Consider the following 14,217-nt stretch of genomic DNA (forward strand, 5'->3'; position numbering starts at 1 on the left):
TCCTCTTTGATCAGGGGTGCCCTGACCAGAGCCGTGGGTGCCTCTTCCGGTGAACTTGGGCCCCTCGGGACCGACTTCCTCCCGTGGGGGACACACATCTGTGGCCACACTCCAGGAAGGGGAGCAGCCGAGTGGGGCTGGGCACTCAGAGGGAGGCCGGTCCTTCCGTGTGAGGAAGGGTCACGCTGCAGAAGGTCCAGTCTGGGCTGAGTCACCGTGCGCCCCACAGCAGCACCACCAAGCCCCAGGGCCCTGGGCTGTGGCCAGTAACAATGATAATAGCCGCAGCAGTAAGAAGTAAGCATTCACACGTAGCACTTACCCACAGCCAGGCACCAGGGTCAGCACTGAACACAGTAGGTCAGGGACTCCTCAAAGCAGCCCATTCTGCAGTGGAGGAGACTGAGGCACGGGGAGGCCGAAAGGCTTGTCCAAAGCCGCACAGCTGGTAAGTGAGGACTGAGTCGGTCGGTCCCCTTCACTATTACCCTGCACTGTACCTCAGTTGGAGGTAGCCCACCCCTCCAGGGCAGGGGGTATGGAGGAGGGGGCTCCCTGCGCACCCCTCTAATTCTGCCTCCCATTATACCCCATGAAGTGGCACGCTCAGACCGCTTGTGCTATCCTCGTGTCCCTCTGCCTGGCATTTAGGCCATGCCTGACACGCAGGAGGTCCTCAAAAAAATCCATATCGAAAAAAGCAGACGGCGGGATGCTAGTTTTTAGGGGCGACGGAAGGTAGTGGTTCAGAACGGGACCCTGGGGACTCCGGGGACAGCCGGCCTGGCCGCCTCCGCCACATGTGACTGTAGGCATTAGCTGGTGCACGGCTCAGTTTCCCCGTCTGTGACTGCCTCTCCCCCAGGCCCATCTCGCGCCGCGTCCACCCCGCGAAGCCCGAACTACAACTCCCAGCGTGCCTCGGCACCGTCCTGCCCGAGCCTGCGCTAGTGCCCGCCTGGACGGAGTCCGAACTACAACTTCCAGCATGCCGCGGGAGCTCCCGCAGGCCCTGGTCAACGGCCGAGGTCGAGGTCGGGGAAGCCGTGCCGACCCTCGCCGCTCCGGGTAGCGCTCGCTCGGGAGGGTCGGGAGCTGCCCCCGCCATGCTTCGTGGACTGGCTCGGGCCGCGGTCCCGCGGCAGGGGGCCCTCCGGACGCGGGGGTCTGGGGGCGGGGCGGGGGTCCCGGTGCACGTGGTGGACCTGCGCAGCGACACGGTGACCAAGCCCGGGCCGGCCATGAGGCGCGCCATGGCCGAGGCGGTCGTGGGGGACGACGACTACGGCGAGGACCCCACCGTCCGCGGTGAGCCGCGTGTGCAGGCCGGGGCCGGGGGTCGTCGCCGAGACCCCGGGGCGCTGTCCGTGGTGCTGGCGGGAGAGGCGGCCCCGGGCGCGCGGGTGGCGGCTCAGCTGCAGGCTGGGCGTGAAGCTCTGCGGGCCTAGCTGCTCAGTCTGTTAGGGATGCAGAGCCCCAGGTCCCACCCTTCCACCTGCTGAGCCAGAATCGGCACGCTAACAGGATGCCCAGGTGATGCGTGTGCACACTGAAGTGTCGTGCCACTGCTGGAAGAGATGGGTGTGGTCTCACCTTGCACAGGAGGGCTCTGAGATCAGCATCCCAGCGAGTGTGGCACACAAGGTCTCATACCCAGTAAACGGCTAGGCAGTATGTGAGCCCAGGTCTTTTCTCTAAAACCTGTAGCTCTTGTCCTGGATCCACTGTCTTTCCACGTGAAGATAAACAGAAAGCCGCTCTAGATAAGGGGGTTTTCCGCAGCCTGCACCTCTCAAGGAGCGGGCTCCAATAAGCTAGGGAGTGTTTTCAAGTGACACAGTGACAGCACTCCCACCCTGGGTTGACAGTTGCGGACCACTGCTATTGCTGGGGTGCGTACAACCCTCTCCGGTGCCGGGGACAAGCTACAGGTTGCCACTTGAGCTCCCAGGGCCTGTCTGTGGGGCCAGATGGCGTCTGGTGATCATGAATTTTGCAGACAACTACTGTTGCCTGGAACTTCAAAAATGCTGAGCCCACTGCTTAGTAGGCATACCACCATGGGGTGGGGGAGGTGCTGGGGTTCACATGTGTCCACAGAGAGGGCCTTGAGAACTGGGGGTGAGCGGAGGCGTGGAACTCACAGGGAAGGGGGACTTTGCAGAGTAGCCTCCTGAAGGGCGAGTGGAGCCCCCAGGCAAGGAAGGGAGCCAGCTCACTGGGAGGTGAGAAAGGTGTTTAGGATATGGATAAGGGAATGTGGCTGGAGCGTGGGGTGCCGGGGCCACCCCTGTCCCTGGAGGTGGAGGCAGAAGGCAAATCCCACTGCCCTTGAATGTCATGCTGAAGACTTTGGACTTGATGCCACAGGCAGAGGGGAGCCACAGCAGGCTTCAAAGCAGGAGCCAGAAGCCCCGCTTACCCCCTCCCCGAGTCCCCCCTTCTGAGAGCTCCTGTCCTGTTCTGGGAGAGGAAGTCAGCAGAGAAACCGCAGGGCCCCACCTGCAAGGGGCTGATGGGAAAGGAAGTGAGACAGGTGTGAGGTCTGGATGGGACAGGGGGGTTCAAACCACAGTTTCAATTGGGGGGGGGGAGAGACCATGGCCCAGGAGGAGGCTGGGTGTAGAGGGTTCAGTGAGGGGCCTCTGGACCCAGACATGCGGTCACCAAGACCACAGACTGTGCAGCTGGCAGACCAGGGCTCTTGTCTGGCTTGGCCACTCACCTCATCACGACATGGGCTCACGGTTATGAGTGATGCAAGGAGACTGCCATTGTTGATGAATCCTCCTTGCACCCCATCCCTCTCCTCCTCAGAGCTGCAGGAAAAGGCAGCCACGCTGCTGGGGGTGGATCGGACCTTGTTCGTGCCCACCAACACCATGGCCAACCTTATCTCTGGTGAGCAGCGTCGGGTGACTCTGCCCTCCAGCCCCTCCCTCCGTGTTTCTCTCCTTGGTGCTGGAGGCGGGGCGGGACAACATCAGTGGGGTCCTGAGCCATCTGGATTTCTGCTGGGCTCAGTCAGGAGGGCCCCTAGCAGGAGGGGAGGGAGGGGAGGAGAGTGAGGCCAGCGTGTCTGCGCTCCTCCCCCAGCTCCCTCCCCAGAGGCTCTCCCTGGGCCAGCCCTCTCCACACTGCCCTGTCTCCAGGTTCTGGTAACCACAGCCTTCTCTTGCCCCTTAAGGCCTGGGGGTCTTGCACTGTCCCTTCTGACTTCCCTACATGCTGCCACACCTTTATAAGTTGTCCCTTTGTTAAACTCTCTGGCTCCCCAGTGCGCATGCACCCTCGGTTTCCTGCTGGGCCCGACTGAGGCTCGTGCCCGGAGCTGCTTGGCCCCAAGGGGCAGCACCGTGGTGGGCTTCCAGTGCAGGAGACGCTCTGCCGGTGGGCCCCCTGGCACTCGGAGCCGACACTGCCCTCCCCCATCTATCTCAGTGATGTGTCACTGCCAGCGCAGGGGCTCCCAGCTCCTCCTCGGGCAGGAGAGCCACCTCCACGTCTATGAGCAGGGCGGGGTGGCTCAGGTAAGGACCCGTCACCCCTCACCTGGGGCCAGCACGAGCTGCTCAGCATTTCTGGTGGGAACCTCCTTTCCAGGCACCGCCATGGGACCTGCAGAGGGAAGAAATGGCCGGGTGGTGGCGTCTCTAAGGAGGCGGGAAGGAGAGCCATCCCCAGACTGACCACGTGGGGGCAGCCGCGGCCCCGGCAGCCACGGGGACACCGGCTGTGCTTGGTGTCCTGCTGCCCCCTAGTGGGTACCCAGAGCACGCGGCCCTTGATTGCTGGGGTGGGGGGTGGGGGGAGCACCCTAACCCTCAGGCTGCAGCACAGGGGCAAGGCTCCATGGTCCAGAGCTGGGGACAAGCAGACAGGACAGAGGTAGGAGGTGACCCTGAGCCCCTGGACCTGATCCTGAATCCCCACCCCAATACCTGCAGATTGCTGGGGTGCACTCCCACCCCCTCCCAGACCTGCCCCATGGGACCCTGGACCTGCTTGAGCTGGAGAGGATGGTCACACGGGGCCTCGGGAGCCCCTACCACCCAGTCTGTGAGCTCATCTGCCTGGAAAACACCCACAGCAGCTCGGGGGGCCGGGTTCTCCCCATCGACTACCTACGCCAGGTAGGCCCTACCCCACTTCTGTGCCCCCCACCCCACCAGCCAGCTCCTGGCTTCCTGTCCCATGGGGCCCCTCTCCAGGGATTAGGTCTCTGACATGGGCCGTGGGTGCCCATCGCAGCCAAAAGTGTTGTGGGAGGACATGTGGTCCCAGGCTGCAGATGTGAAGGGCACTATTGCCCCACTTTAGGCCCCAGAACAGAGACCCGTCCCCCACCCCTCCCTTCCAGGGAGCCCAGAGTAGCACCAGCTCGTGCAGGAACCGTCCCACTCCCCGGTGTGAGAACCTGAGTGCTAAGTCTCCAGACCTGCCCTTTGCCTGTGAGAAGGGCTGAGAAGGGCGGTGAGAAGGGCTGAGAGCATCATCTTCACGGAGCAGGGGTGCGGCCTGGGTAGGAGGGGCATCTACCGCTCTGGCCACAGCCACTGTAGGCGTGAGATGAAACGCTCACCGTCAACCCCCTTTCCTAGAGGACGGCACCCAGATCCAGGCAGAAGATGTGCCTGCTCAGGTCCCAGGCGGCCAAGCTGGTCACCAACCCAGCTCTCTTCACTCTGTACCCCCCACCCCCCACCCCCACCATGGCTCCTCCAGGAACCAAGCCCCGTGACCTTCTGGAGACCCATCCTCCCTCGGCTCCTGCCCCAAGCCCAGCCCCTCTGACTGTGGCCTGCACTTGGCCCCCAAGTGCGCCTCCTGGCCCAGAGCTGCGGTGTCCGGGTCCACCTGGACGGGGCCCGGCTGATGAACGCTGCGGTGGCTCTGCACGTGCCCCCCGCCCGCATCGTGGAGCATTGTGACTCTGTGTCTCTCTGTTTCTCCAAGGTGGGGAAGCCACCGGCTGCCTCCCAGACACAGGGTGATGGGGGTGCCCACAAGAGGAGTCGGAGCCGGGTGCCTGAGCTCCTATGAGGGCCGCTGCTGGCCCCGGGCCCCTCGAGCCCCAACCTCAGATGGGGCCACGGTGTCTGCCCTTCCCTGTCCCCTTCACATCCCCCTCCCCCCGGGGTGAGAGGACAGAGATGCACACCTGGGGGCGCAGGCACGCAGGACTCTCTCCTCTCTTCCTCCCAGGGCCTGGGCGCACCGGTGGGAGCCCTGGTTGGGGGGCCCAAGGACTTCATCGAAGGAGCCTGGCGCCTTCGGAAAGCCCTGGGCGGGGGGATGCGCCAGGCGGGGGTGCTGGCCGCAGCTGCCCTGGTAGGACTGGCAGACGTGGAGGAGGTGCTGCTGAGGGACCACCAGAACGCTCGGAGATTTGCCCAAGGTGCCCGGACCTCATGCCCCCTCCCTCACTTCCTTTTGCTCCCGGAAGAGTGCCTTGGGGGTCCCCTGCAGCGGGACCCAAATCCCCAGCAGGGCCACATCCTTCTGATTCTAGAACACGAGGGTTAAGCCACCGAGCCATGACGGGTCGGGCCCCGGGGGCGAGGGTGGTTTCCCAGACCACGGTGATGCGGGGCCTGTACCACTAAACCCTCCACGGGGGTCAGGAATTCTCATTTCCTGCGGGATCCGGCAGAGTGGAGCCTCTAACTTGGGCCTTACGCTTCCTAATTGAGTCCTCGAAACAGCCCCTTCGTGTCCCCACTTGAAAGAGGAGTAAACTGAGGCCCAGAAAGGTTAACCGATCCGTCCAAGGTCACGCAGCTACAAAAAGGTAGTGCAGCCAAGTCCGTGTCAGGATTCAGGGTCTCTCTTTGCCCCACTACCGCCGGGCTGCCCTCTGCCTTTCCCGGGGCGACGGGGCCGGAAGGTGGAGACGGTGGTGGGGTCCTGGGGTCGGGCTCCACTCACCACGGGACCTGGGCCCAGGGCTCCAGGAGCTGGCGTCCCCCATCTGCTCCGTGGATCTCGCCGCCGTGGAGACAAACGTGGCGATGGTGAGAGTGGACGGGCTGCCGCCCCAGGAGCTCTGCCGGCGTCTGCAGGCCGTGAGCGCTGACGAGGCGGCGCGGGCCGGCCGCGCGGTGCACGTGCTGCGGTTCCCCTGGACCGGGCGGTCAGTGCGCGCCGTGTGGCACCGCGACGTCTCCGCACGGGACACCGAGCTGGCGCTGAGGAAGTGGGGGTTCGTGCTGAAGCAGCTGGGGGCCCTGAGGACGGGGTGACCGGCCCCCGGGCCCCAGCCGGGCTCCAGGCGGGGAGTGGCGGTGTCCCGAGGGAGCAGGTGGCAGGAGAGGCAGTAAAAGGACAGACACCCCGTTTCCCCCTTGTCTCCTTGGACCCCTGGACTTCCCACGCCCGGGGCGAAACCTTCCTCTGGCACTCATTCAGCAAGCCCGGAGCGCCTCCTGTGTCGGGAACGGGGACAGGGACGGGGCGCCACGGATGCCGATAGGAGGGACCCCATTCCAGCCCCCCCACCAGAGCCCAGGAAGCAGCCAGGGAAGGGCCTCTGCTCCCAGTGCACAGAAGAGGAAGTGGCCCTGAGCCATCTGCTCAGAGTCACGCAGCAAATGAGCGTGTCCTGTGCTCGTACTCGGGGACCCAGGGGGGAAAGGTGATAGGAATATCAGAAAGGGACAGCCGGGCGCTGGATGGCAAAGAGCAGTAACTCCCATGTCGGGGGGCTGGGCTTTAGCCTGTATTCATCTCTATGCATTTTCCTTTTTTAAAAATAAAACTTCTGGGGCGCCTGGGTGGCGCAGTCGGTTAAGCGTCCGACTTCAGCCAGGTCACGATCTCGCGGTCCGTGAGTTCGAGCCCCGCGTCAGGCTCTGGGCTGATGGCTCGGAGCCTGGAGCCTGTTTCCGATTCTGTGTCTCCCTCTCTCTCTGCCCCTCCCCCGTTCATGCTCTGTCTCTCTCTGTCCCAAAAATAAATAAAAAACGTTGAAAAAAAAAATTAAAAATAAAACTTCTGGGGCGCCTGGGTGCCTCAGTCGGTTGAGCATCAGACTTCTGCTCAGGTCACGATCTCACGGTTTGTGAGTTCGAGCCCCACGTCGTGCTCTGTGCTGACGGCTCGGAGCCTGGAGCCTGCTTCCGATTCTGTCTCTCTCTGTGCCCCTCCCCTGCTCATGCTCTGCCCCTCTCTCTCTCTCAAAAATAAATAAACATTAAAAAAATAAGATAAATCAAATCTCCTGCTTACAAAAGAATATGTCTTTACTGTAAAGAATTTGGGATCGGATCTCGTTTTTTAGCAACTCTGGGGGTAATTTAGGCCCAGCTACAGACAGGGAGACAAACCCTTGCACACCCCCCCCCCCCCCCAGGGAACCGCAGGAGAGGTCAAGTTAGAGCCTCACAAGCTGAGAAGACCTGCCGGCAAAGCACCCCCCCGCCCCGCCCCCATCCAGGATCTGGCGTGAGCCGGGGGTCCTCTCCCGCCTGTGCTGACCTGAAGGGAAGGAGCTTTGCTGGGTTTGCAGAAGGCATCTCTGGATGGACAGACACAGACACACAAACACACAGCTGGTAACAAGGTTATTGCCCTCGCACTCTTCATAAGCCACACGCGTGTGTTATTTATTCTGCAAAAATTTTTCAGAGAGAAAAACAAGGCTCATCTGCACGTAGCATGAACTGATTTATTTAAGGACAAGTGGGCACACCGTTGCTACCTGGAACGGTAAATGCTAACGCACACACAGGAAGGGAAGCCCTCAGTGGGAGCCCCCAGCGGTGCAGCCCTGAAGGCCCCAAGGAGGTTCCTGTAACCTTTGGAGCGATAAAGGGAGGCTGGGGGAGGGGAAGACAGAGACCAGAGAGGCCACCATCCCCCCCCCCCACCCCCACACACATCCCAGACTCTGGAAGGTCCTGAACCCCAAATGGGGCTGTCTGGGGCTTCAGGGACCCTTCTCCTCGGGGTCTCCCGCCTTCTCTACCTACAGGAGAGTGAGCGTGTCTCGTGTCTCCCGATGACCCAGGGTCTGCGCGCTGAGCCCCACCCACCTCCGTTCGGGAAGCCGGAGGCGCCGAAAGTTCTGGGCCCTGGTTTCTGCCGCTCTGGGTCACCTCACCACCTGCCATGGCTCCCCCACCCCCAACGGGACTTCGGCACCTGCTTGTTTGGGGCCCCCAGACATCCCGCAGGGAGCTGCAGATGGGAGGACTGGGGTCCCGGAGTATCAGCCCGTCGGAAGCGGCAGCCCCACCAGGCCCGAGAACAAGGGGGCACAGGTGCATCCAGCCCACTCAGAGCCCTCTGCAAATCCCGGGGGGCTCCCAGGCACCCCTCTTCAGTATCCTCCCCACCAACGCCTGCCCTCGAAGACCAGCGGACAGAACTTAGCCCAGGGGTCCACCTGCCTGTAAGGGCACCTGGAACTGCCATTTGCTCCGGGATGGTCGGGGCCTCAGACTTCCCTTCTGTAAAATGGGTGAATGGCAACTCATGTGAAGGGTACCCCGAGAACCTCACAGGCAGACGAGCAGGCGGCCCTCTGCATGGAGCCTGACTCAGTGGGTGTTTAAGGGGTAGTTGCTTCTCTCTCAAACTCACCCCTCCCCAGGTCAAAGGGTAGCTTCTGCGCCTGAGCCAGGGCCCTGGGAATGAGGACAGATGGCTCACCAGGACTGGCGGAGGAGGGCCAGCGCAGGCCCTGCCCGCGAGACGCCAGGGGGCCCGCTGAGCACCCCCGCCCCGGCCCCACTGACGATCTCGGGCCACTTGCTGTCTCTTGCTGGGAGCCCTTCAACTCATGCCTGAGAGGAGGCCAAACCAGTTAGTCCTTAAAGGGCACAAACCGCGCACGGGAGGCCCCCAAACATCTGGCTTTGCCAAGCAAGAGGAGACCGGATCCTTGGCTCTGCCCCCAGCCCCCTGCCCCACCCCCAGGGGTGCCCTCCCAGCCAGAGCTCCAGCCAGGCCTAGGCATGCGAAGGGAAACTGAGCCCCTCTCCCCGCCGCCGCTCGCCCCTCTGAGACTCAAATGACCACAGAGTGGGGGACACCTGGCTGCCGGCTCAGGCTGAGGGCTCCAGCCGCTGTGAGCAGGGGGAGGCCGCTGAGTGCCTCCGAGGTGCAACAGCCCCAGGCCGGGGCTGCGGACCAGCCAAAGCTGATGCGAACGTCCGGGGGCCGTACTTGTGGGCAGTCTCAGGGAAGGCCAGGTGCGAGTAGCTCGTGTAGATGCTGACCCCCACCAGGGTCAGGGCACCTGGGGGAGGGGGCAGGGGGACCACTCCGTGGGGCTGCCCGCTGGGGCAGCTGCCTAACCAGGTCCTGGCCAAGGCGGTCCTGCAGACATGGCCTCAGAGCCGCTGTCCACTGGCCTTTGGGGGAAGCGGAGGCTCCTATCCAGTCCCCGAACTCACCCCACAAAACCCCTTACAAACAGCACCACCTACACCCCAGCAACGGTCCCGACTCACATAAACCATCTCTGTATCCCAGCACCCTCCTGTATTCCCCGGAGTCCCCAACACACACACACACACACACACACACACACACACACACACACACACACAGCTGGTGACCTCTACTGGGAGTCGGGGGCTCCAGAGCTCTGACCAGGCCCCCTCTTCCTTGCACATCCCCCCGCTTCATTGGGTTACCCCCTCCTCTCCTTCTGGCCCTAGCCTAAGTGTCCGGCCTCTGCAGGCCCTCTCCCCGCCCCCAAGGTCTCCGATCCAGGCCCTGCCTGCCTGATCCCATCACCCCGTCTTCCCCTGAAGCGAACACCCTCCTCCCTCTGACACTCCGACTTTGCACAGGGTGCTGGGTGCAGTGACCCTGTGCCCAGAGGTTCTGGGGCAAGCTAAGAGTTGGGCACTGGGACATTTTCCTGTTCACCCCGAGTCAGAAGGACCAGCCCAGAGAAGCACCCCGTGTCCCACAGCTGCAAGCTGAGCCTACCCTTTGTGCCAACTGTAGGGAAAGCTGGAGGGGGGGGGGTCCTGATGCCCTCCACAGGCACTTCCTGGCACAGGGTTCCCTCTGGACTCTGCCCAGCCAAGGGCAGGAGGCTGACCGGAGCTGATCTGGATCTCACTGGGGCTCAGAGAAGGGGTGTAGTCCTGGGGTCCCCATATCGCCTGACTCTGTCCCAGCCCTCTGTGATCCCTCACTTGACCGAAGATGGGAAGGAGAAAGGCAGGACTCACGGCCACCAGACTAGGGCTGGGCAGAGCCGCGGCACAAGTTTTGGATTCAATATGGGGAAGGACGTGAAGCCCCCTGGAGGGGGCCCTGGAACTGGGTTCACCACCCGCAGCAGGGCTGGCGAACGGCCGCTCTCAGGCTCCCGCGGGAGCTCTCACGCAGCGGGAGTCCCCAAAACAGAGGTGTCCGTCTCAGCCTGTGGCGCTCAGAGCTCCCGACCAGGCCACCCAGGCTGCCCACTGGCTGCCTCCGTCCAGCCCGGCAGAGGAGGGGACGCGGTGTAAGCTCTGGAGCCTGACTCCCCGCCTGGAACAACCCCCCCACCCTGTCCCCCGGGCCCGGGGACGGGGACAGCAGCTCCAGCTACTGCCAGACCACTCTCTGAGCCGCTGACCTCCCTCCACCCCTGGCCGGCAACGGAGCCTCAAGCTGGGCAGTGGCAGGAGAACTCATGCTCCTGTCTCGGGGGGGGGGGGCACCCCATCCGGCTGGGTGTTCGCCCCCGACCCCTCTGTCCCTCCTCCTCTTATGGCGCTGATGGTGGGGGTAGGCGTGGGGCAAACTGGCCTCAGGCAGGTCCCCTCAGGGTGACATTCCTGTCCCTGAGCCCCTACAGCTAGTGTGTCTGCCACGTGGACGGGCTCCTGTCAATGATGTCAGCTGACCTGTTTCCAAGGAGCCCCCCCCCAACCCCAACCCTGCAAGGAGAGAAGTGGTGCAGCCAGACAGGACCCTGGGCGAGGGGAGCACGTGAGGCGTTGTTCTTTGAACCAGGTTCTCCCTCCACCCACTGGCCAGCGCCCTGGTTCTGAGAGCCTAACGCCAAGGTTTCCCGGATACAGTTCCACTCTCTTACTCCTCTCACTGGCTTCCCAAGGTCCTCTTGATTGGATCTGGGCCCACACAGCCGGTCTCTGGGGTCAGGCCACAGCTGATTTCTCCCGCTTTCGTTCTCTAAAGCACACGCACGCCCAGGCTCCTGGTCCCCCAGTCTCCTGGCTCCAGGCAAGCCCGCCTAGTCCGTCTTGACCAAGGCCTCCCACAGGGCACAGCATCCCCTGGGGAGGAGGCGGCCCTGCCCGAGAGGGAGCCCCAGGCCCACATGGTTTGGGTCTCAAGTGCCATGGCCCTGACCGTAGAGCTGGCCCGGACGCCAGACTTGGCTCAGACCTCACCCCCGACAGCACAGGCCACTGAGGACTGACCCCGAGGAGCCCCAGCCCACCGTCAGTGACCTCCAGCCTTGGGCTTCTGGGGGCACCGGCTGGCTGCCAGGGGCAGACGGCACCAAAAAGCAGTGAAGCTTCCTGCCGACCTTGGTGAATCCTTGACCATCTCAGCTGGAGGCTGGGACCACAGAGAGGCCTCGGCTGCACCCCTGCGGGAGTGCCTGGCCCGGTGCCCAGCAGAGTCTAGATGAATGTCAGCTGATGAACTGTCACCAGTCATCGTCTGGGCTAGGCTGGGGTCACTGCCAAGGACTGTGAGGCCCCTTTTCACCTGTCTTAACGCCTGGCCCTGCCCACTCTCCCTCCTCCTACCAGGCCAGTCTGGGAAGGAGAACAGGTAGGGGTCAGCCCATGCCCTTCCTGCGGGTCTAGTAGGGCAGGTCCTGGGGTTGCCTCGGGGAGTCCCATGCCTCCCACGCCTAGAAGCTCAACCTCGGGGCTCCTCCGTCCCTCGATCTAGGCCCACAGCCAGAACCCCTGCCCCTGTCCCTACTATAAAGGCCTCTACCCCCTGCCCCCGCCCCTCTCAAGGCTGCTGCCACCCAAGGTGCCTTTGCCTGCTGCTGCTGGATCCCCAGGGTGGGCCCAGGCTCAGCACAACCGATGGGAGCAGGGAGAGGGTGGCAGGAGAGGAGGCACGCCCTCCCAGGACCCACGGCCCCCAGGACTCACCTCCCAGCAAGAAGTAGCAGCTGGCGGAGAGCAGCAGAAGGACGCTCTGTGCCAGGGAACCGAAGAGGCCGCAGATCCAGCCGCACACGACAAGGACGAGGCTCAGGGGCAAGACCACCATGACAGCTCGGTGGAGGGCTGCCAGGAGCGGGGGCTCAGGGTGCGGGCGGGGACGCGGACCGACCCCCCCAAGGCAGATCCAGGTGAGCGCTTCAGAGTCCTGTCGTCCTGGAGGTCCGCCTTCACAGGACAGTCTCACCTGGAGACTGGGGAAGGGACGGGCGTGACTCGGGCCCAGGACTCACAGACGGGGTGCTGCACCGAGGTGGAGGCATCCAGGCTCTCGCCGGCAAAGGGGTCGCTCAGGGGGACGCAGCTGTTTTGCCCTGCAAAGCAGAAAGGACGCGAAACCTCGTGGGCTGGACACCTGCCGGGCCACCACCCACCCTGTGTTCCTCTGAGATGGGTGGGCCTGTGGGCACGCGGCGAGGTTCCTGCCAGAACCCAGTGGGCTGACCAGTGGCCCCGGAGCCCCGTCAGATTCTCTCCTGGACCCCAGAGCTGTGGCTCCAAATGGGTTTGGAGGGTTTAAGACCTTGTGTTTTGTTTCTACAACATACACACGATACCTACACGGATGCCTGTCTACAGTTTCACACTGCCCTCAACCTTAAGCCCGGGGCCGTGTGCGTGCTCACATGTGGCTTTGCCTGGACAGGAAAAGGTGCAGGTCATGTGGTGTCTGACTCCTGCACACACGTGCACACGCGCCCACGTTTGGAAACACACGGGCACACGCACGTGCACACAGTCACACACACACAGATGCTCACACGTTGATTCATACACACAGGGACACATGCTCACCACACACATTTACGTGCACACACGCTTGCACTCACACTGACATATGCACACACGTTCGCACCCTCTCACAGATCCTGCTGACCCCCAGGGCTGGTTCTGTGCAGGGGAAGCCCCCCGGTGGGGGGGTGTGGGAATGCCCTCCTCTCTCTGGACCTGGCAGCATCTATACAGGTCTGAAATGCATGTGGCACTCCTGTTTTGTGCCCGTGTGCATGTCAGACGATCAAGTGGGGGCAGCGGTGTGTGTGTAGAGAGATGGAGGGGGGGGTCTCAGCCCAGAGCCCTGGCTGTGCCAGGCTCAACCCTGGGGACAGCAATCAAGACACGGCTGGTGGTCACCTTCCCAGGGTGCCTTCCCAGGGGCCCCACACCCCTTGGTGAGGAGGAACCGCAGAGTGGCCCCTGGGTGCCCCCTGTCCCTGCCTCTGCCCCCTCCTTCCTGCCGCCGCCCCCCACCCAGCTTGCATCCTGAGAAGCATCGTTCTCTGCCTCTCCGGCAACAACTTGCAGGCTGAGCAAGGACAAGGTCAGGCATCAGCCAGCAGCAGAGCTCACTGAGAGCCTGGGGCTGACCGGTCATCTGTCAAGTACCTGCCGCGGCTCCTAACACAAGACACCCCACCCCCACCCCGACACACACACCAGGGCGGGCAGGGGACTGGCCATGGCTCCTGCTCCCCAGGCTCTTGGGTCCTTAAGGGGTCCGGCAACAACCCCACCCCCCAACACTTTCATTTCCCGCGCCTGCACTGGTAGCCCGACTGTCACCACCCAGCCAGTTCTGGGAGGGGACGGAGGTGGGGGCTACGGGGGCGCCACCCTGGCCGCGCCCTCTGCGCCCCGGGCCCGACCCCCCGTCGTACCTTCGCAGACGTGCCAGAGCCCGAGTGCCAGGACCGCCGCGCGGCGCGCCCCGTGCGGTTGCCCGCGTCCGCCACCTCCAGGACGTACCGGTAGTCGCTGGCCACGGCGGCCGCCAGCAGCGCGAAGCTGAGCAGCGCGCCCAGCCGGGCCATGCGGGGCTCGGGGTGCAGGGTCCCGGGGAGCGGGAGAGTGCGGGGGGGGCAATGGGGAGTGGGGGAGCCCGGCCGGGCCGGGGGCGCCCGGGATTTGGTGAGCCGGGCCGGGGAGTAGGGGCGCAGGGTTGGGGGGACGCGGGGAGCCAGGGCGGGGAGGGGCGCCTGGGATTTGGGGAGCGGGCCGGGGTCAGGGTTGGGCGCGGGGAGCTGGGGCGCGCACGCCGGTGCGTCCGCTCTGAGCC

The 14,217-nt window shown here is 63.8% G+C and overlaps 2 protein-coding genes across 2 annotated transcripts; one reads left to right on the forward strand and one right to left on the reverse strand.

The window, feature by feature from the left end:
* Nucleotides 1–1,091: 1,091 nt before the first annotated feature.
* On the forward strand, nt 1,092–6,795 carry LOC131497311 (uncharacterized). Its single transcript, XM_058703511.1, has 7 exons — nt 1,092–1,308; nt 2,818–2,901; nt 3,442–3,530; nt 3,948–4,133; nt 4,819–4,956; nt 5,206–5,398; nt 5,947–6,795. The coding sequence occupies exons 1-7, from the start codon at nt 1,107–1,109 to the stop codon at nt 6,240–6,242; spliced, it is 1,188 nt and encodes a 395-aa protein (XP_058559494.1). The 5' UTR covers nt 1,092–1,106; the 3' UTR covers nt 6,243–6,795.
* Nucleotides 6,796–7,635: 840 nt separating this feature from the next.
* TMEM235 (transmembrane protein 235) lies at nt 7,636–13,972 on the reverse strand. The gene is given in 7 exon segments (XM_058704937.1): nt 7,636–9,031; nt 9,034–9,155; nt 9,158–9,241; nt 12,090–12,227; nt 12,395–12,475; nt 13,820–13,843; nt 13,846–13,972. Coding segments are annotated over 7 exon segments (801 nt in total). The 3' UTR covers nt 7,636–8,806.
* Nucleotides 13,973–14,217: the final 245 nt, after the last annotated feature.

Source organism: Neofelis nebulosa, chromosome 16 (genome assembly GCF_028018385.1).
Source record: "Neofelis nebulosa isolate mNeoNeb1 chromosome 16, mNeoNeb1.pri, whole genome shotgun sequence".
NCBI lineage: Eukaryota > Metazoa > Chordata > Mammalia > Carnivora > Felidae > Neofelis > Neofelis nebulosa.